Source organism: Perognathus longimembris, chromosome 15 (genome assembly GCF_023159225.1).
Source record: "Perognathus longimembris pacificus isolate PPM17 chromosome 15, ASM2315922v1, whole genome shotgun sequence".
Lineage (NCBI taxonomy): Eukaryota > Metazoa > Chordata > Mammalia > Rodentia > Heteromyidae > Perognathus > Perognathus longimembris.
Window position 1 is genome coordinate 14,004,463 of NC_063175.1, and position 15,288 is coordinate 14,019,750.

Genomic DNA, 15,288 nt, shown 5'->3' on the forward strand with positions numbered 1-15,288 from the left:
CCCAGTTCTCCCAGCACCAGTAGTTGAAGAGGCTATGTTTATTCCATTGTATATCTTTAGCTCCTTTGTCGAATATCAGTTGGCTGTAAGAGTGCGGTTTTATTTCTGGGTCTTCAGTTCTAATCCATTGGTCTTCCGATCTGTTTTTATACCAATACCATGCTGTTTTTGTTATGATGGCCTTGTAGTAGATCTTGAAGTCAGGTATTGTGATACCTCCTGCATTGCTTTTTTTGCCTAGAATTGCTTTGGCTATTCTAGGTTTTTTGCTGTTCCATATGAATTTATGGATTGGTTTCTCTATTTCAGTGAAGAATGTAACTGGGATTTTGATACGTATTGCATTGAATTTGTATAACAATTTGGGCAATATGGCCATTTTCAGTATATTGATTCTGCCTACCCATGAGCATGGGAGGTCTTTCCATCTCCTTGTGTCTTCTTTGATTTCCCTTATTAGATTTTTGTAGTTTTCATTGAATAGGTCCGTCACGTCCTTGGTTAAGTTGATCCCTAGGTACTTTATTCTTTTTTTGGCTACTGTAAATGGAATTGTTTCCATAATTTCCTTTTCTGTTTGTCTATTGCTGGTGTACAGAAAAGCTGCTGACTTTTGTGGGTTGATTTTGTATCCTGCTACTTTGCCAAATTGGTTTATTAGGTGTAGGAGTTTGGGTACTGAGGTTTTTGGGTCCTTCAGATACAAGATCATGTCGTCTGCGAATAGGGATAACTTGATTTCTTCCTTGCCGATGTGGATCCCTTTGATGTCCTCCTCTTGCCTTATTGCTATGGCTAGGGATTCCAGCACTATGTTGAACAGAAGTGGGGAGAGTGGGCATCCTTGTCTTGTTCCTGATTTTAGGGGGAATGACTTAAGTTTCTCTCCATTTAATATGATATTAGCAGTTGGTCTGTTGTATATGGCTTTTATTGTTTTGAGGAATGTTCCATCTATTCCTGTTCTCTCCAAAGCTTTTAATAGGTATGGATGTTGTATTTTGTCAAAGGCTTTTTGGGCATCGACTGAGATAACAATGTGATTCTTGATTTTAGTTCTGTTTATGTGGTGAATTACGTTGATTGATTTACGGATGTTGAACCATCCTTGTGACTGAGGGATGAAGCCTACTTGGTCATGATGTATGATATTCTTGATCACTTTCTGGATCCTATTAGCTAATATTTTATTGAGGAGCTTTGCATCTGTGTTCATTAGTGATATTGGTCTGTAGTTCTCTTTTTTTGTTGGGTCTTTGCCTGGTTTGGGAATTAGTATGATATTAGCTTCGTAGAAAGAGTTTGGGATTTCTCCCTCCATTTCTATTTCGTGGAAGAGTTTGAGGAGTATTGGAATTAGCTCCTCACTAAAGGTTTTGTAGAATTCGTTGGTGAATCCATCTGGGCCTGGGCTTTTCTTAGCAGGGAGGTTCTTGATTACCTCCTGTATCTCACCGTAAGTTATTGGTTTATTTAGCTGATTTATTTCTTCTTGGTTCAGTTTGGGCAGTTTGTACTTCTGTAAGAATTGATCCATTTCTGTAGAATTATTGTTTTTTGCTGAGTAGAGGTTTTGGAAATAGCTCCTTATGATTGTTTGAATATCGTGTGTACTTGTTGTGATTTTTCCTGTGGAGTCCCTGATTTTACGAATATGAGTCTCTTCTCTTCTTTTTTTTGTAAGTCTTGCAAGGGGTCTGTCAATTTTGTTTATTTTCTCAAAGAACCAGCTTTTAGTCTTATTTATTTGTTGAATGGTCTTTCTATTTTCAATCAGATTTATCTCTTCTTTAATCTTTGTGATCTCTCCCCTCCTAGTCGTTTTAGATTCTGTCATTTCTTGTTTCTCCAGTTGTTTTAGTTTCATCGTGAGGGTATTCACCTGCTCTGCTTCCATTCTTTTAATGTGGGTGCTGAGTGCAATGATCTTGCCCCTCAGTACTGCCTTAGCTGTGTCCCATAGGTTTCTTTGTGATGTGTTTTCTTTGTCATTGTGGCTTATGAATTCGTTGATTTCATCTTTAATTTGATCTGTAGCCCAAGTGTTGGATAGCAGCGTGGGGTTTAGCCTCCAAGAGTGTGTATAGGCTCTGTGGTATCCTTTGTTGTTGAGGGTTACCTTTAATCCACTGTGATCAGATATAATACATGGGATGACGTCAATACTTTTGTATTTGCTGAGGTTCTTTGTGTGGGCTATGACGTGGTCTATTTTGGAATATGATCCATGGGCTGCTGAAAAGAAGGTGTATTGGGTCTCTGTGGGGTGAAAGGTTCTATATAGGTCTGTTAGATCCATTTGGGAAATGGTGTTATTTAGGTCCTCAGCTCCCTTACTAATCTTCTGGGTGTTGGATCTGTCTCTTGGAGAGAGAGGAGTATTAAAGTCACCCACTATGATTGTGTTTGCGTCTATCTTGCTCTGTAATTCTTTGAGAATTTGCTTGACATATGTCGGGCCTCTTTTGTTTGGTGAGTATACATTTATCACCGTGATTTCTTGATTCTGTATTTTTCCTTGTATTAATATGTAGTGTCCTTCTTTGTCTTTTTGAGTGGACTTTAAAGAGAAGTCAAGTTTGTCTGAGATCAGGATGGCTACACCTGCCGTTTTGGTGGATGCATTTGCTTGGTAGATCTTGCTCCATCCTTTCACTCGAAGCCTGTTTTTGTCCCTTGCTGTAAGGTGGGTCTCTTGTAGACAGCAGATGTCAACTTTTTGTTTGCGGATCCATTCTGCCAGTCTGCTCCTCTTTATCGGGGAGTTTAAACCATTTATATTTAAAGAGATCAAGGATAAGGGTGTTTTTTCTCCTTCCATTTTCTTGGTCGGCTGTTTTTTCTTCTTTTTTTTTTTTTTTCTTCTTGTCTTTAGTGAGCTTGTGTTTCTGCTGGACTTTGGCTATTGAAGTTTCTTTCTGAATCTGTCTGTGTGTCTTTTACGATCTCTGTTGGGTGGGGTTCCCCTCTTAATATTCGCTGTAGGGCTGGTTTTTTATTCACATACTCCTTTAGCTCCTCTTTGGTGTGGAAAGATCTGGTTCTCCCTTCGAATGTGAACTCCAATTTCGCTGGATATTTGATCCGAGGTTGTAAATTGTTATTCTGGAGTACTTGGATGGTGTTCTTCCACTCGCTTCGAGCTTGGTAAGTTTGTGTGGATAAGTCGGATGTTATTCGAATCCTCTTCCCATTGAAAAAAGTTTCCTTCTTCGCTTTGGCTGAATTCAGAATTTGCTCTTTAATCTTGAGGTCTGTAGTCTTGAATATTATGTGCCTTGGGGTGGTTTTCCTGGGGTCTGGCCTGCCAGGTGTCCTATAGGCTTCGGTTACCTGGATGGGGTCCCCTGTGAGATTGGGGAAGTTTTCTGCAATAACTTTATTGAGAACATGATTAAGCCCTCTGCTCTGGTATTCGGCTCCTTCTTCTATTCCAATTATGCGCAGATTATATCTCTTGTCTTTGTCCATTAGTTCCTGGATTAGTCTTCCCTGAAGCTTCACCTTTTCTTGGAGTGTGGTCATTTTCTGGTTGTTGTCAGCTGCTTCATCGTCCAGGCGAGAGATTCTGGATTCTATATGGTCTACTCTTTGTGTCATGGTTTCAATTGCGGAGTTTATGGATGTCAGAGAGCTATTTATGGTTGTCATATCAGCTCTGATCGTGGAGATTTCTTCCTTTAAAGAGTTGTATTTTAAATCTATTTTTTCATGCATTTCAATTCTTAGGATATGGAGATTTTCTTTAAAGGCAGCTTGCATTGTATCCATTTTTGCTTCAATTTCTTTAAAGCAGGTTTGCATTGTATCCAGTTTTGCTTCCATTTCTTTCTTGGCTTCCTGGGTGTCCTTCCAGATTTCCGCTCTAAATTCCTGGAATTGTTTTCTGATTTCATTTCTGACGCTTTCGATCATTCCTGTTAACATGGCCTCATTTGCTTTTTTAGTCTCCATCTCCTCTTCAGTCGTGCTGCTTTTTGGAGCTGGCGAGTTGGCTTGTCCTTTGATGAACTGAGTTATGTTTCTTTGTGATTTGCGCATCTGGAGATCTGGATGGCTTCTCAGGTTTGGTTTGTAGCTCTTCCCTCCCTCCTGTGTAGACGTGTCTACGGCAGCAGGTGCTGTCGCTGTGTCCCCGCCCACCAGTGCAGGGTACGCCTACCAGAGCGGGCGCTGTCGCCGGGGCCCCGCCCTCCTGTGCGCTGTGCGTTCAGTGCAACAGGCACTTCGGCGGGATATGCCTCCCAGAGCAAGTCCTGGGTTGTTGGGTTGTGCTTGCGCCCTCCCACGAGTCCGTTGGGGGGGGGTACGTGTGGGGCCCAGTGGGATCGACTGTCCGGGTGTGGCTTGGCACCTTCAGACCTCACCTCCGCTGTTAGGAGGGGGGACGTGATCAGGCTCAAGTGACCCTGCTGGGCTGGTATTGCCCACCAGCGCCTGTGGTTTTAGTTGTAAGAGTCTGCGAGGTCCAGGCGCCTCAGGTGGGGTTTGCACAACCGGCCGTCTCCCAGCCCCTGTTGGGAAGGGGGCGGGGCCGGTTCTGCCAGTTCAGGAACCTGTGGGGTGTTGGTGCTGCTGAGCCCTTCCCCTGCTAAACTGACTTCCCAGCGCCTGATGGGAGCTTCCCCGCCTGATTTGTGGGTTCTTTGTTCCCTCAGGGGTGGGGGAGGGGGGAGGGAGGGCACTCACTTTTGCTGCTTTGTGTGTGTGTCCCTCGCAGCCGTTGGCCCTCCAGGGGTTGGCTAAGTGTCGTGGTGGCTTCCCTGGTTCCCGATTTCTGCCGTGCTGGGTTCCCTTGTCCGAATCCGGTGTGGACCCGACCTTCTCGTCGCTGCCGGTGTGTCTTGGTCCGCACCCTGCCTTGTGTCCGTGGGGTCTCCCGCTATATGGATTCTGCGCTCCTGGCAGCCTGTCTGCCGATCGCCGGGTTCCCCTTTCCCAGCCTGACCCTGTTTGTGCCAGGGTCGGCTGGTGGGGGGAGGGTGCCCCGGTGAATCTCCGGCTCCGTGCAGGTTTTCGGTTCTTCTTTTTTGCTCCTTTTTGTTTTCCTGCGTTTCTCCACTGCTTCTGGCTGCTGGTTTTGCTGGGTTCTTGATGGGGTGTTGGGTGTTGGGGTTCCCAGCTCACTATGCCGTTGGAGCGAGTCGGGGTGCCTCCCTATTCCATCGGCGCCATCTTTCTCCTCTCTTCCAGTTTTCTGGTGGTTAATTGAAGATAAGTCTCATGGACTTTCCTTCCCAGGCTAGCTTTGTACTGCAATCCTTGGATCTCAGCCTCCTGAGTAGCTAGGATTACAGGCGTGAGCCACCAGCACTCGATTAGATTTCAACTTTTAGACACATAAAGCCAAGTAAACTTTTTTAATGGAGATGGCACATAGGAGCTTCCTAATGCTCCTTTCTTTTTACGGGTAAAGCCAGTTCATCATCTGATACCGCTATTGTGTCCTAGCATATTTTGATTTTTTTTTTTTGGCCAGTCCTGGGCCTTGGACTCAGGGCTGAGCACTGTCCCTGGCTTCCTTTTGCTCAAGGCTAGCACTCTGCCTCTTGAGCCACACCAAGCACATGTTGGTGGCATACAGGATACATGTAGAAATGGTTAGTGGCGTTTTCTCCTCTCATAACATTATTATTGCCACATGGTTTACATTCCCGTTCATCTTATTTGTTCATATATGCTTCCAACCATCTTTTCTAGGTGAATGACACTGGAAATAGGGTGTGAATTAGGTACAGATCTCATTCTTTAGGACCCGAAGGGTGGGGAAGTGAGGGGGTTCAGTGGTAGTAAGTGCGATATTCGAGTCTTAAAGAGATAATTATTGTACCAAAAACTTTGCATAATCATTGTAGTAGCTGTAGTTGTAGTATGTTGATGTGTACTAGATTCTGTGGAAATGGAGGCTCCAACGACTCCCCACAAAAGTTTTGTGGTTGTTTTGTTTTTACATTGAGTTTTAATATTCACCATCTCATTTTTTGACCCATATGGAAATGAAATGTAAATGTTCCACAAATTAGATTACGGGTCTTCGTTGCTGATGGGAAAGTATACAACTGTTTAGCTTTTCTCTTTATTTCTAACTTATTTAGTTATTAAAAAATTATGACTGCTACTGTTCAGTAGTGGACAAATGTCTAGCCGTGGCTTGAGGACTACAGCATGTTTAAAGCGAGTAGGTTCAGAACAGGGCTCCTGAGGCGCAAATTGCGTCATTCGGGAAACTTGTGGAGCCTTTTTTTTCTCCACCCTGTCTCACAGTGGAAGGAGAAGTAACTAACTGTGTTTTCATTTACTTAGACATATTTTACTAGCTCATCCCATGAGACACAACCAGGCCCGCAGTCATGTTTTATCCTTCTTTTTGAGCATTCTTGAAAGTTGAGAGTAATAATTATACCAAGATTTAGTTAAAAGGGGCCAGTAGTGTCCTTGTTGTGATTGTTGAGATTATTAATATTCAGAGTGGAATATGTCAGAAGAGAAGAAATCACCCTCAAAGCCTCACAAGACCCAGCTCAGTTGCATATATTTGCCAATTCGTTAAATACACAATGATCTTGGCACATTCATTAAAAGAGCAATTATTATGGAAATCTCATTCTAGCCACATCATATCTTCACACCAGTGTTCTGGGATTTATTATTTCTTTTGGTCAGTCTTGGGGCTTGATCACAGGGCCTGGGAGATGTCCCTGAGCTCTTTTGCTCAAAGTTTGTGCTCTACCGCTTTCAGCCACAGTTCCACTTTTGCCTTTTGAGTGGTTAATTGGAGAAAATAGTTTTCATAGGGACTTTTGTGCCCGGGCTGGCTTCAAACTGTAATCCTCAGATCTCAGTAGTGTTACAAGATCTCCTAGTGTTACAAGTGTGAGCCACCGATATGCAGCTAGGATTTATTTTTTAAGTATCAAAGTTACATAAACCTAAACCTCACAATCCTTGTGTTTACATGAAATCAGACAGCATTTGATTATTGTTGAAGAAAATCAACCTGGTAGAACAGTAGCCTGAATTTCAGTCTACAATATTTATATTTCTGTGTCTTTGGTTCAGTTTGGATTTCCAAATGCTGGAAGGTAGGTTTTACTATTTGTGTAAATTGAAAGGTTGGGTGCTGGTGGCTAATGCCTGTAATCTTAGCTACTCAGAAGGCTGAGATCTGAGGATCGGGGTTCAAAGCCAGCTTGGGCAGGAATGTTGGTGACACTTTTATCTCCAATTAATCACTAGCAAACTGGATACAGAGCCTTGGCTAAAGTGGTAGAATGCTAGCCTTATGTACCAAAGCACAGGAATAGCCCTCAGGCCCTGAGTTCAAGGCCCAGGAGCCTTGACGGATGTGTGTGCATGCGTGCACATGCGGCATACAAAGTTGGAAGAATAAGAAGGAAAGTTGGTTCTGGAATTTGAGGTAAATTTCCATGCCTCCTTCAAAGTGCTCCTGTCTAGAAGAGAGATAGACACTGACGCCACTGAACTGCCCGAGGCAGTTGCTGCAATGGCTAGCTCTGGCTTTGAACACTGACAGCACACAGATGTGGAGACACAAAGTAGCTAAGGTTACAGACATAAGCCATCTGTGGCCAGCTCATTGCTGATTCTATGCCTTACTACCCAAGATGTAGTAATGTGCCTGGAGATTTCAGATACCCAGCTACTAGTTGGGTAATGCTTATTGAATTCTTATTGCATCAGACACCACACATTTTATGTGTTCTATCAGTGCTTCTCAGACTTGTATGGGAACACACATCTGCTTATTAAAATTCAGTATCTGATTTATTTAGTCCAGGGTAGAGCTCCCAAATCTACATTTCTGGAAAGCTCTGGGCATGTTGCTGCATCTTGGGTATCAAGGTATGGAATCATTTGATCCTTTCATCCCTATGAGGTAAAGAATATCTTTCCCCTTTTGCAGATGTGGCAATTGAAATTGAAGAGGAACAAGATTCACTAAGGTTGTGGAGTTTGGACTCTAAACCCAGGTCTGTCTTCTGACATAATAATTACAATGTGGATTTTGGAAATGCTCTACAAGATCTCAAGGATGATATAATACTATCTGAAACACAATCCATCGTTTTGGTTTGCCCTTACTTCCTTTCTGAGGAACCGTCTTTTCCATTGAATTTCTAGAAATTAAACACATTGAGTGGCGACTCAGATGTGTTGGGTTTTGCTTCTACAGTTATGTAAAGATAGTTAAGATTTCCAGTAGTTGCCTCTTTTGAATGGTTTTGCTTTCTGTGGTTTCAGTTACCCTTGTGAACAGCAGCCCAAATATTAAATGGGAAATTCCAGAAATAAACAACTCATAAGCTTTAAATAACTTCCTTCATAATGTATTGCCATTATGTTGTGTTTCATTATGTTGTGCTCTTGCTACTTTTAAATGTGCCTAATTTGTAAGTTATTTTACTGTATGTACATATGTACTTATGTATGTTATTATGTATTATGTATGGAAACAAAATAGTATAGGCTGTTAACTACTGATACTTTGTCTGCAGGGTTAGGGGTAGAAGCTGGAATCTTGTGCCTGCTCCTCAAGCACCCCCCCCTCCCTATCTCAGCCCGTGGGTATTCCTGGGAATTTTTAATAAGCCCCTTGAATAAGGATGGGGGACTGCTGTGCTTGCCAAAAAGCATGGTCTGGGGAATGGTACGCTACTGATGGAATCTGCATAGGACACGAGAGGAACTGCCCTGGGAGAGACGGTGTGAGAAGAAAGGAAATCGTCAGGGAAATTTATTGTTTAATACTGTGTAAACAGTGCTGGCTCCCACCACAGCCAAGGGAGAAGATCACATCATCTTTTGAAAAAAACAACAGGGTTTCCTATTTATAAAATGAACAGGGCCCATAAAAGAAAACTACACATAGCCAATAAAACTGCAAAATGACCTAAAACCCCCCTTCCCCAACTGGATCTTAACCTTTTTATTTGGGGGGAGGGGGATCAAAATTGTAAAGAAAACTCTTCGAATTGTGGCCTAAGACCATCATAATTTATATAGAACAGTAAGAGTTCAGTGTGCAAGTAGCCTTCACGAATAATGTAAATCCTTTTTCTTTCTTTTTCTTGGTTTTGAAGGGCAACGCCGTGAGGATGGAAAGGTGCTTACAAGATTTCTTTCAGCAGCATTAATGCCCAGAGTTCCAGGAATGCTTTCCCAAAGGATCCCCACGAGAAGCCCCTTCCTCCCCTGCTCCGGCACCCCACCCTGGGCCCCAACATCCGTCACCCCACCCCCGGCCCCCCACCCCGGGCCCCCAGGAGCCCAAGGCAGAGGCGCTGGGCTCTGAAACCTGGTTGTGGGTCAGGGACCGGTGCGCGCTGGCCTGGTGTTCTTGGGCAGGTGCGTGTGTGTGTGTGTGTGTGTTGGTGTGCAGTCAGCAATCAAGCCAGAGCCGTCACCCATTTCAGTGGGGCAGAAACACCTTCCGAAGCAATCTCGGGGCTCCAGCTGTGCCCCGCGCCCGTCCCATCCCGAGAAGAAGACCCCAAGCTGGGGAACCGGGCGAGCGAGCGAGGCCGCCGGGGAGGGGGGCGGCTCGGCCCCGGCGGCCTCCAGCTTCCCAGCGCCCGGTCCCCCCTACCCCACCGCAGCGCCTCCATTGCTCTGGGAAGTCCGGGAGTCCCCAGGTCACCCCCCCCCCCCCGCACAGCTTTTAATCACACCAAGCCGCGTCAAATATTAAGCCATTCGGAAGCTTCCAGGGGAACAGGGTTCTCAAGTTCGTGGAGACTCCATCCACGCTGTTCGGGGCGCCCCGGGGTGGGGGTGGGGTCTGGTCGTGCGGGGGTCTGGCCGTGGTTGCGCGGGGCGCCCCGGGGGGGGGGGGATCTGGCAGTGGTTGCGCAGGACGCCCCGGGCTGGGGTCTGGTGTGGGGGGGTGAGATCTGGCCGTGGTTGGTCGGGGCGCCCCGGAGGAGGTCTGGCCGGGGGGGCGGGGGGTCTGGCCGTGGTTGCGCGGGGCGCCCCGGGGTGGGAGTCTGGTCGTGGTTGCGCGGGGCGCCCCGGGGAGGGTTTGGCCGTGGGGGGGGGTCTGGCCGTGGTTGCGCGGGGCGCCCCGGGGTGGGAGTCTGGTCGTGGTTGCGCGGGGCGCCCCGGGGAGGGTTTGGCCGTGGGGGGGGGGTCTGGCCGTGGTTGCGCGGGGCGCCCTGGGGGTGGGCGGAAACCCACGGGAGGACGGCCTTCTTGCCACGCTCTTCCCGGGGAAGCTGGGGCTGAGGAGCCCGGGGATTTGCGGGATCCCCGCGGTCGCTCTCCCCGCCCCTCCCCGCCTCTCCCCGCCTCTCCCCGCGCCCCGCCCCGCCCCGCCGGGCCCCGCCCCGCCCTCGGCCGCCGACCCCCCCCCTAGCCCGGGCAGCCGGAGAGCTCCCTCTCCCTCCTCCCCGCGCCCCGGGACTGGCGGCCGGGGAGCGGCGAGCGCGCGGCGCGGCGGGGCGGGCTCAGTCGCGGGGCGCCGGGCTCGCCGCCGGTCGGAAGCTGAGCACGGCCGCCACCGCCGCCGAGCCGGCCGGGACGCACAGAGCGAAGTACAGCGGAGCGGAGCCTCCCCGGAGCCGGCCGGGGCGCACGGAGTAGAGCGGAGCGGAGCCTCCCCGGAGCCGGCCGGGGCGCACGGAGTAGAGCGGAGCGGAGCCTCCCCGGAGCCGGCCGGGGCGCACGGAGTAGAGCGGAGCGGAGCCTCCCCGGAGCCGGCCGGGGCGCACGGAGTAGAGCGGAGCGGAGCCTCCCCCGAGCCGGCCGGGGCGCACGCACGGAGCGGAGCGGAGCCTCCCCCGAGCCGGCCGGGGCGCACGCACGGAGCGGAGGGCGCGCGGCACTCGCTCCACCGCGGCGGCCCGGAGCCGGAGCCCCGCCCGGCCGCCCGGCGTCTCCGAGCCCCCAGGACCCGCGCCGGGCCCCGGGGCCGCCGGGCATGGAGCCCTGGAAGCAGTGCGCGCAGTGGCTCATCCAGTGCCGGGTGCTGCCCGCTCACCACCGGGTGACCTGGGACTCGGCGCAGGTGTTCGACCTGGCGCAGACCCTGCGCGACGGGGTCCTGCTGTGCCAGCTGCTCAACAACCTCCGCGCGCGCGCCCTCGACCTCCGCGAGATCAACCTGCGCCCGCAGATGTCCCAGGTAACCAACCGCCCGACGCGGGGTGCGAGCCCGCGAGCGCGCGCGGGGGTGGGGGTGGGGCCCGGGCCCCGCCGCCCCGGCCCCCGAGCGAGCTGGACAGCCGGACCCCCAGCCCCTGGACGGCGTGGGAGCCGCGCCCCTTCCCCCCCAGCGGGGACAGGAAGCGAGCAGCCCCGCCGGAGACGCCGCCTTCGGTCTGGTGTTCGCCGGGTCGGGTCCCGAGCGCGGGCGGTGGGGGCCGCGCCCCGGCCCGCCCCTGGCTCCGGGGCCCCCCATGGAAGCGCCGGGGCTCCTGGGGCGCGCGCCGCTCGGGCTCCTCGGAAAGTTTCCGCTCCCCGGAGGGGGAGACCCTAGGCGCGACCTCTGTGCGCCCTCCCGGGGGGACCCACCGTACACCCGCCACGCGCAGAGAGCCCGGCCGGGGCGCGAACCCCCGCCACCCGGAAACCAGTGTGCTGCCCCTGAGAAGGAGCTGCCCTTCCCACGTGTAATTACGCGTGTCCCCGGCTCCCAGGGTTCAGTGAGGTCCGCGTGCCAGGTGTGGGGCCTCTTCCCTGCTCTCAGCCTGGGGAAGGCCGGCCCCCGGCAGACACGCGTGGGAGTAGAGGGGCCTTGCGCGCTTCCATGACGGGTAAACCATTCCACGTTCCTTCACGAGTAGCGTGGTGATCGCCGGCTTTGTGGAGCTCGGAGAGAGCACACGGGGCGGGGGCTGCAGGCCCCTGCCCCCCCCCCCCCAGGCTCCCGTGTCCCATCGCCTTTGCCCGGGCCCTCCGGCAGGGCGCACAGGACTGGCGCGCGCCTCCTGGAGCTTGGCTTTCCTGGAGCTTCTAGTGGTTGTTCAGTCTTCATAATCACATGTGCTGGACAGCTGAACATCTCTCTTTAACCTTCAAACCTGTGTGTGAAGGTTAACAATGGAAAGGAAATCTTTTTAAAAGCCCCTTTTTCTTTCTCCTCTCGGAATGTTATGAGATGTAATTTAATCTTTCCAGTGGCTAGGGAACATTATTATAAGCATCACTAATGAAAATTGAGCACATACAATTCTCTAAGAGCTCTATTCCCTACTGAGGGTACCTCAATGAGCATCCCAGGATATTTGCCCTGAAGGAATTATTATACTGCTGTCAGATAAACCACCAGGTTGTAATGAGGTAAGTAGGACAGCTAAACGATCTTTATTAAGATTGTTGTCCTTGCAAGTTCTTAATCTTCCCAATCCTGAGATTTCTAGTTCCAAATGCAATGCATTTTTTTTCCCCTTGTAATTCACTACAGGTGAGTGAGATCTCTCAGATGTAAATGCTGGAAAGCTAGTTCCTGACTATGGTGATGGCTAGTTTTCTTTCCTTCCTGATTCTTGGCCACATTTCAGAAAGGTAATGTTGCTGAGTAGATGAGAGCTAAGGAAGATAAATTCATATTATATAAGTTGTCATCAAATTCTCAAGTGAAACATGAATGCTTTTATGAAATGAATCGACCTATTTGACAGGTGACTGGCTCAGCACATACTGTATATACTGAATAAATGTTTACTAGTACGTGTTTCTTAGTATTTTCTCCCCCACGATTGCCATAGCAAAAATAACAGACTACAATTAACTCTGAAAGTTTACAAGTTCCATTCTACTGACATCTCCAAATATTTCTTCTACCCCCTTATCTTCTGAGGGAAGGTTCTAGCTATTCTTTTATATGAGATTCCTATCCTAGTAGTTCTGCTCATAGTGTGTAGGGAATTCCCTGGTCACCCAGTGCACTTCCTAGCCTCTCTGGGAAGACTCATCTTTTCTCCAGACATTTACAGTCCTGACTTCCCTCTCTCCCTTCATGCCCGTGCCTACCTGCCACTTTCTCAGAGAAAGCTTTCTTGACTACCTTCCTTAAAGGACCTTCTATCAGATTTCTGTGTGTGTGCGTGTGCATGCGTGTGCATGCGTGCTGGTTCTAGGGCTTGAAACTGGAGCTAAGGTGCTGTTCCTGAGCTTTGTCTTTTTTGAGCACTTGCTCTACTGCTTGAGCCACAGCCTCTACTTCTGGCTTTTTTGGTAGTTAACTTGTGGTAAGAGTTTCACGGACTTTCCTGCTGGGCTGGCTTTGAACCATGATCCTCATATCTCAGCCTCTGGAGTAACTAGGCCACCTCAGTGCCATGCATCCCAGTGGAGTTTTACTCTCCTGAAGTTAAGAGGTGCTACTATTTAGTACTTGTGGCTTTTTGCTGTGTCCAAGAGTCATTTCTTCAACCTGACTTAGATTCTGTTGAAGACACTAATTTGAAATAGACCATTTCCTTATAGCACGTGACCTTCTATAGTAGGAAAAGTATGAAGCTCTCCCTTCACAAGTTTATTTTTTTTCATTCTGAAAAATGTTCAAAGCAGATGTAGACAAAGGCAACTTTATTGATATTTTCCTTGCTGCCTGTTTAGTTTCCCAAAAGAGGCTATAAAATGAGCAGCCTCTTTTAATAAGGGTGTTTATTCCAGTGAATGGGCTGTTAATTCATTTTCTTTCTGTCATCCTTCTGCCTTATTTGCATTAAAATATAAATAACCCTGCAAATAATAATTGCCCAATTATAGGCTACAATCTTAAGAGTATTCCTAAACTGAGTATTGTTCAAAACAGAAGCATAAATGAGATCTTACTTCTCTTACCTCTTCCTGTCTGTGGACATCATCTTCTTTCTGGTTTTGTCATCTTGGTAATGTGATGGTCGTCTTCAATTTTTAAAAAAGTATGTCTCAAGTACTGGTTTAGGTTTTGCTTTTATCTGTAGTAGGTTAAAGATGGAAACATCACACTTATGTAAACATGTAACATGTTCATTTGGTAACAGAATAAAGTTAAATAAAATTGAAAAATCCAAGAAACTTGGTATCTATGTATACTAGATTTATTTTTTCATCCAATATAATAAATCTGTCAGTGACTGGAGAAGAGCTTCCTGCTAATCACCGTGCCCTCGAGGGGAAGGCCTGGTGATTTGCCACCTTTTGCCCATGGTTCTGCCTTGATTCGTGCCTATAACCAATCTTAAGTCAGTCATTGACGAGATGATTTGGGTCTTATTTTCTGATTAAAATCTTTGCTATGTATTATGTTTTAGAGTTTTAGGAATACATTTGATGAGGTTTCTGGACCACTATGTAAGGCATAGTCAAAGTTTATGTTGTGTTAAACACCAACTAGTCCGTCATGAATGAAAGGTATGAAAGGTTTGAACTCAGAGCGTTTTACTTACAAGGCAGACAGTCTACCATTTGAGCCTGTTCTTCAGCCTAAAGGTGTTTTTTTTCCATTAAAATTCATTTTGTTCATTTTGTACAAGGTGTCAGGAATTATTTAGAGCACTGCCTTTGAGCAGTAAACTAACTCAACAGTCTGCTCTGAAGGGATATTTATGTGATGGTGGGGGAGGTAGACCTTACACAAATAAACAATAGGCAATAGAATATACACTGAGAACATTTGAAACTGGGTAAGCAATAGAGAGAAATGTGACTTGAGCTTGCAGAAGGTACTTTATTCAATTTATGGAGATCGTCAGGAAAGGCAGGATGTGCATATTTGGAGAAAAGAATAGTCCCAGGAGAGGGAACGTGGATAGGAATGTTGTGAGGTAGAGGAACAGGAAGAGGCCAGAGGGGTAGAGCCAGGATAGGAAAGATTGGAAGGAATGAGGTTGGTGAGGGGGAAAAAAAAGGACTGTGGGCCCTCACAATTACTTTGGCTTTTCCTCTGAGCACAAGGCGAGACCAGCTGACGGTTTGAGCAAAGGCATGACTGATTTGACTGGTCTTTTCACCAGGGGCCTTGTCCTGAGTAGACCCTGAGTAGCAAGCATGTAGGTAGTCAGGCTAGTGTTGTCACTTGGACTGGAAGCTTGGCAGGTGTGACCAGGACAGGGTAAAATGCTTTTGCATTGAAGGGAGAGGGGAGCCAGCAGGGGTAAATTGACAGACTCACTCAGATGAGGGGTTTAGGCAGAAGAGAGGAAGTAAAAGAATGCTTCCTGTCTTGAGCTGGGGAAATGATGGAACTGCCATTTGCTATGAAGAAGATCACAAGAGGAAATGAGTTTTGGGTGTGTCTCTGGGGCAGAGGGCAGGGAAATGTGGAACCAGTTCTCTTTCAAA

At 48.2% G+C, this 15,288-nt stretch overlaps 1 protein-coding gene across 2 annotated transcripts in view; it reads left to right on the forward strand.

The window, feature by feature from the left end:
- Nucleotides 1-10,915: 10,915 nt before the first annotated feature.
- Nucleotides 10,916-15,288, forward strand: part of Vav3 (vav guanine nucleotide exchange factor 3) — a 328,577-nt gene continuing 324,204 nt past the window's right edge. For both annotated transcript variants that reach the window (XM_048363568.1, XM_048363566.1), the window contains exon 1: nucleotides 10,916-11,140. In XM_048363568.1, the coding sequence (XP_048219525.1) occupies nucleotides 10,937-11,140 (204 nt within the window). In that variant the 5' untranslated portion in view covers nucleotides 10,916-10,936. The remainder of the gene's footprint in view (nucleotides 11,141-15,288) is intronic.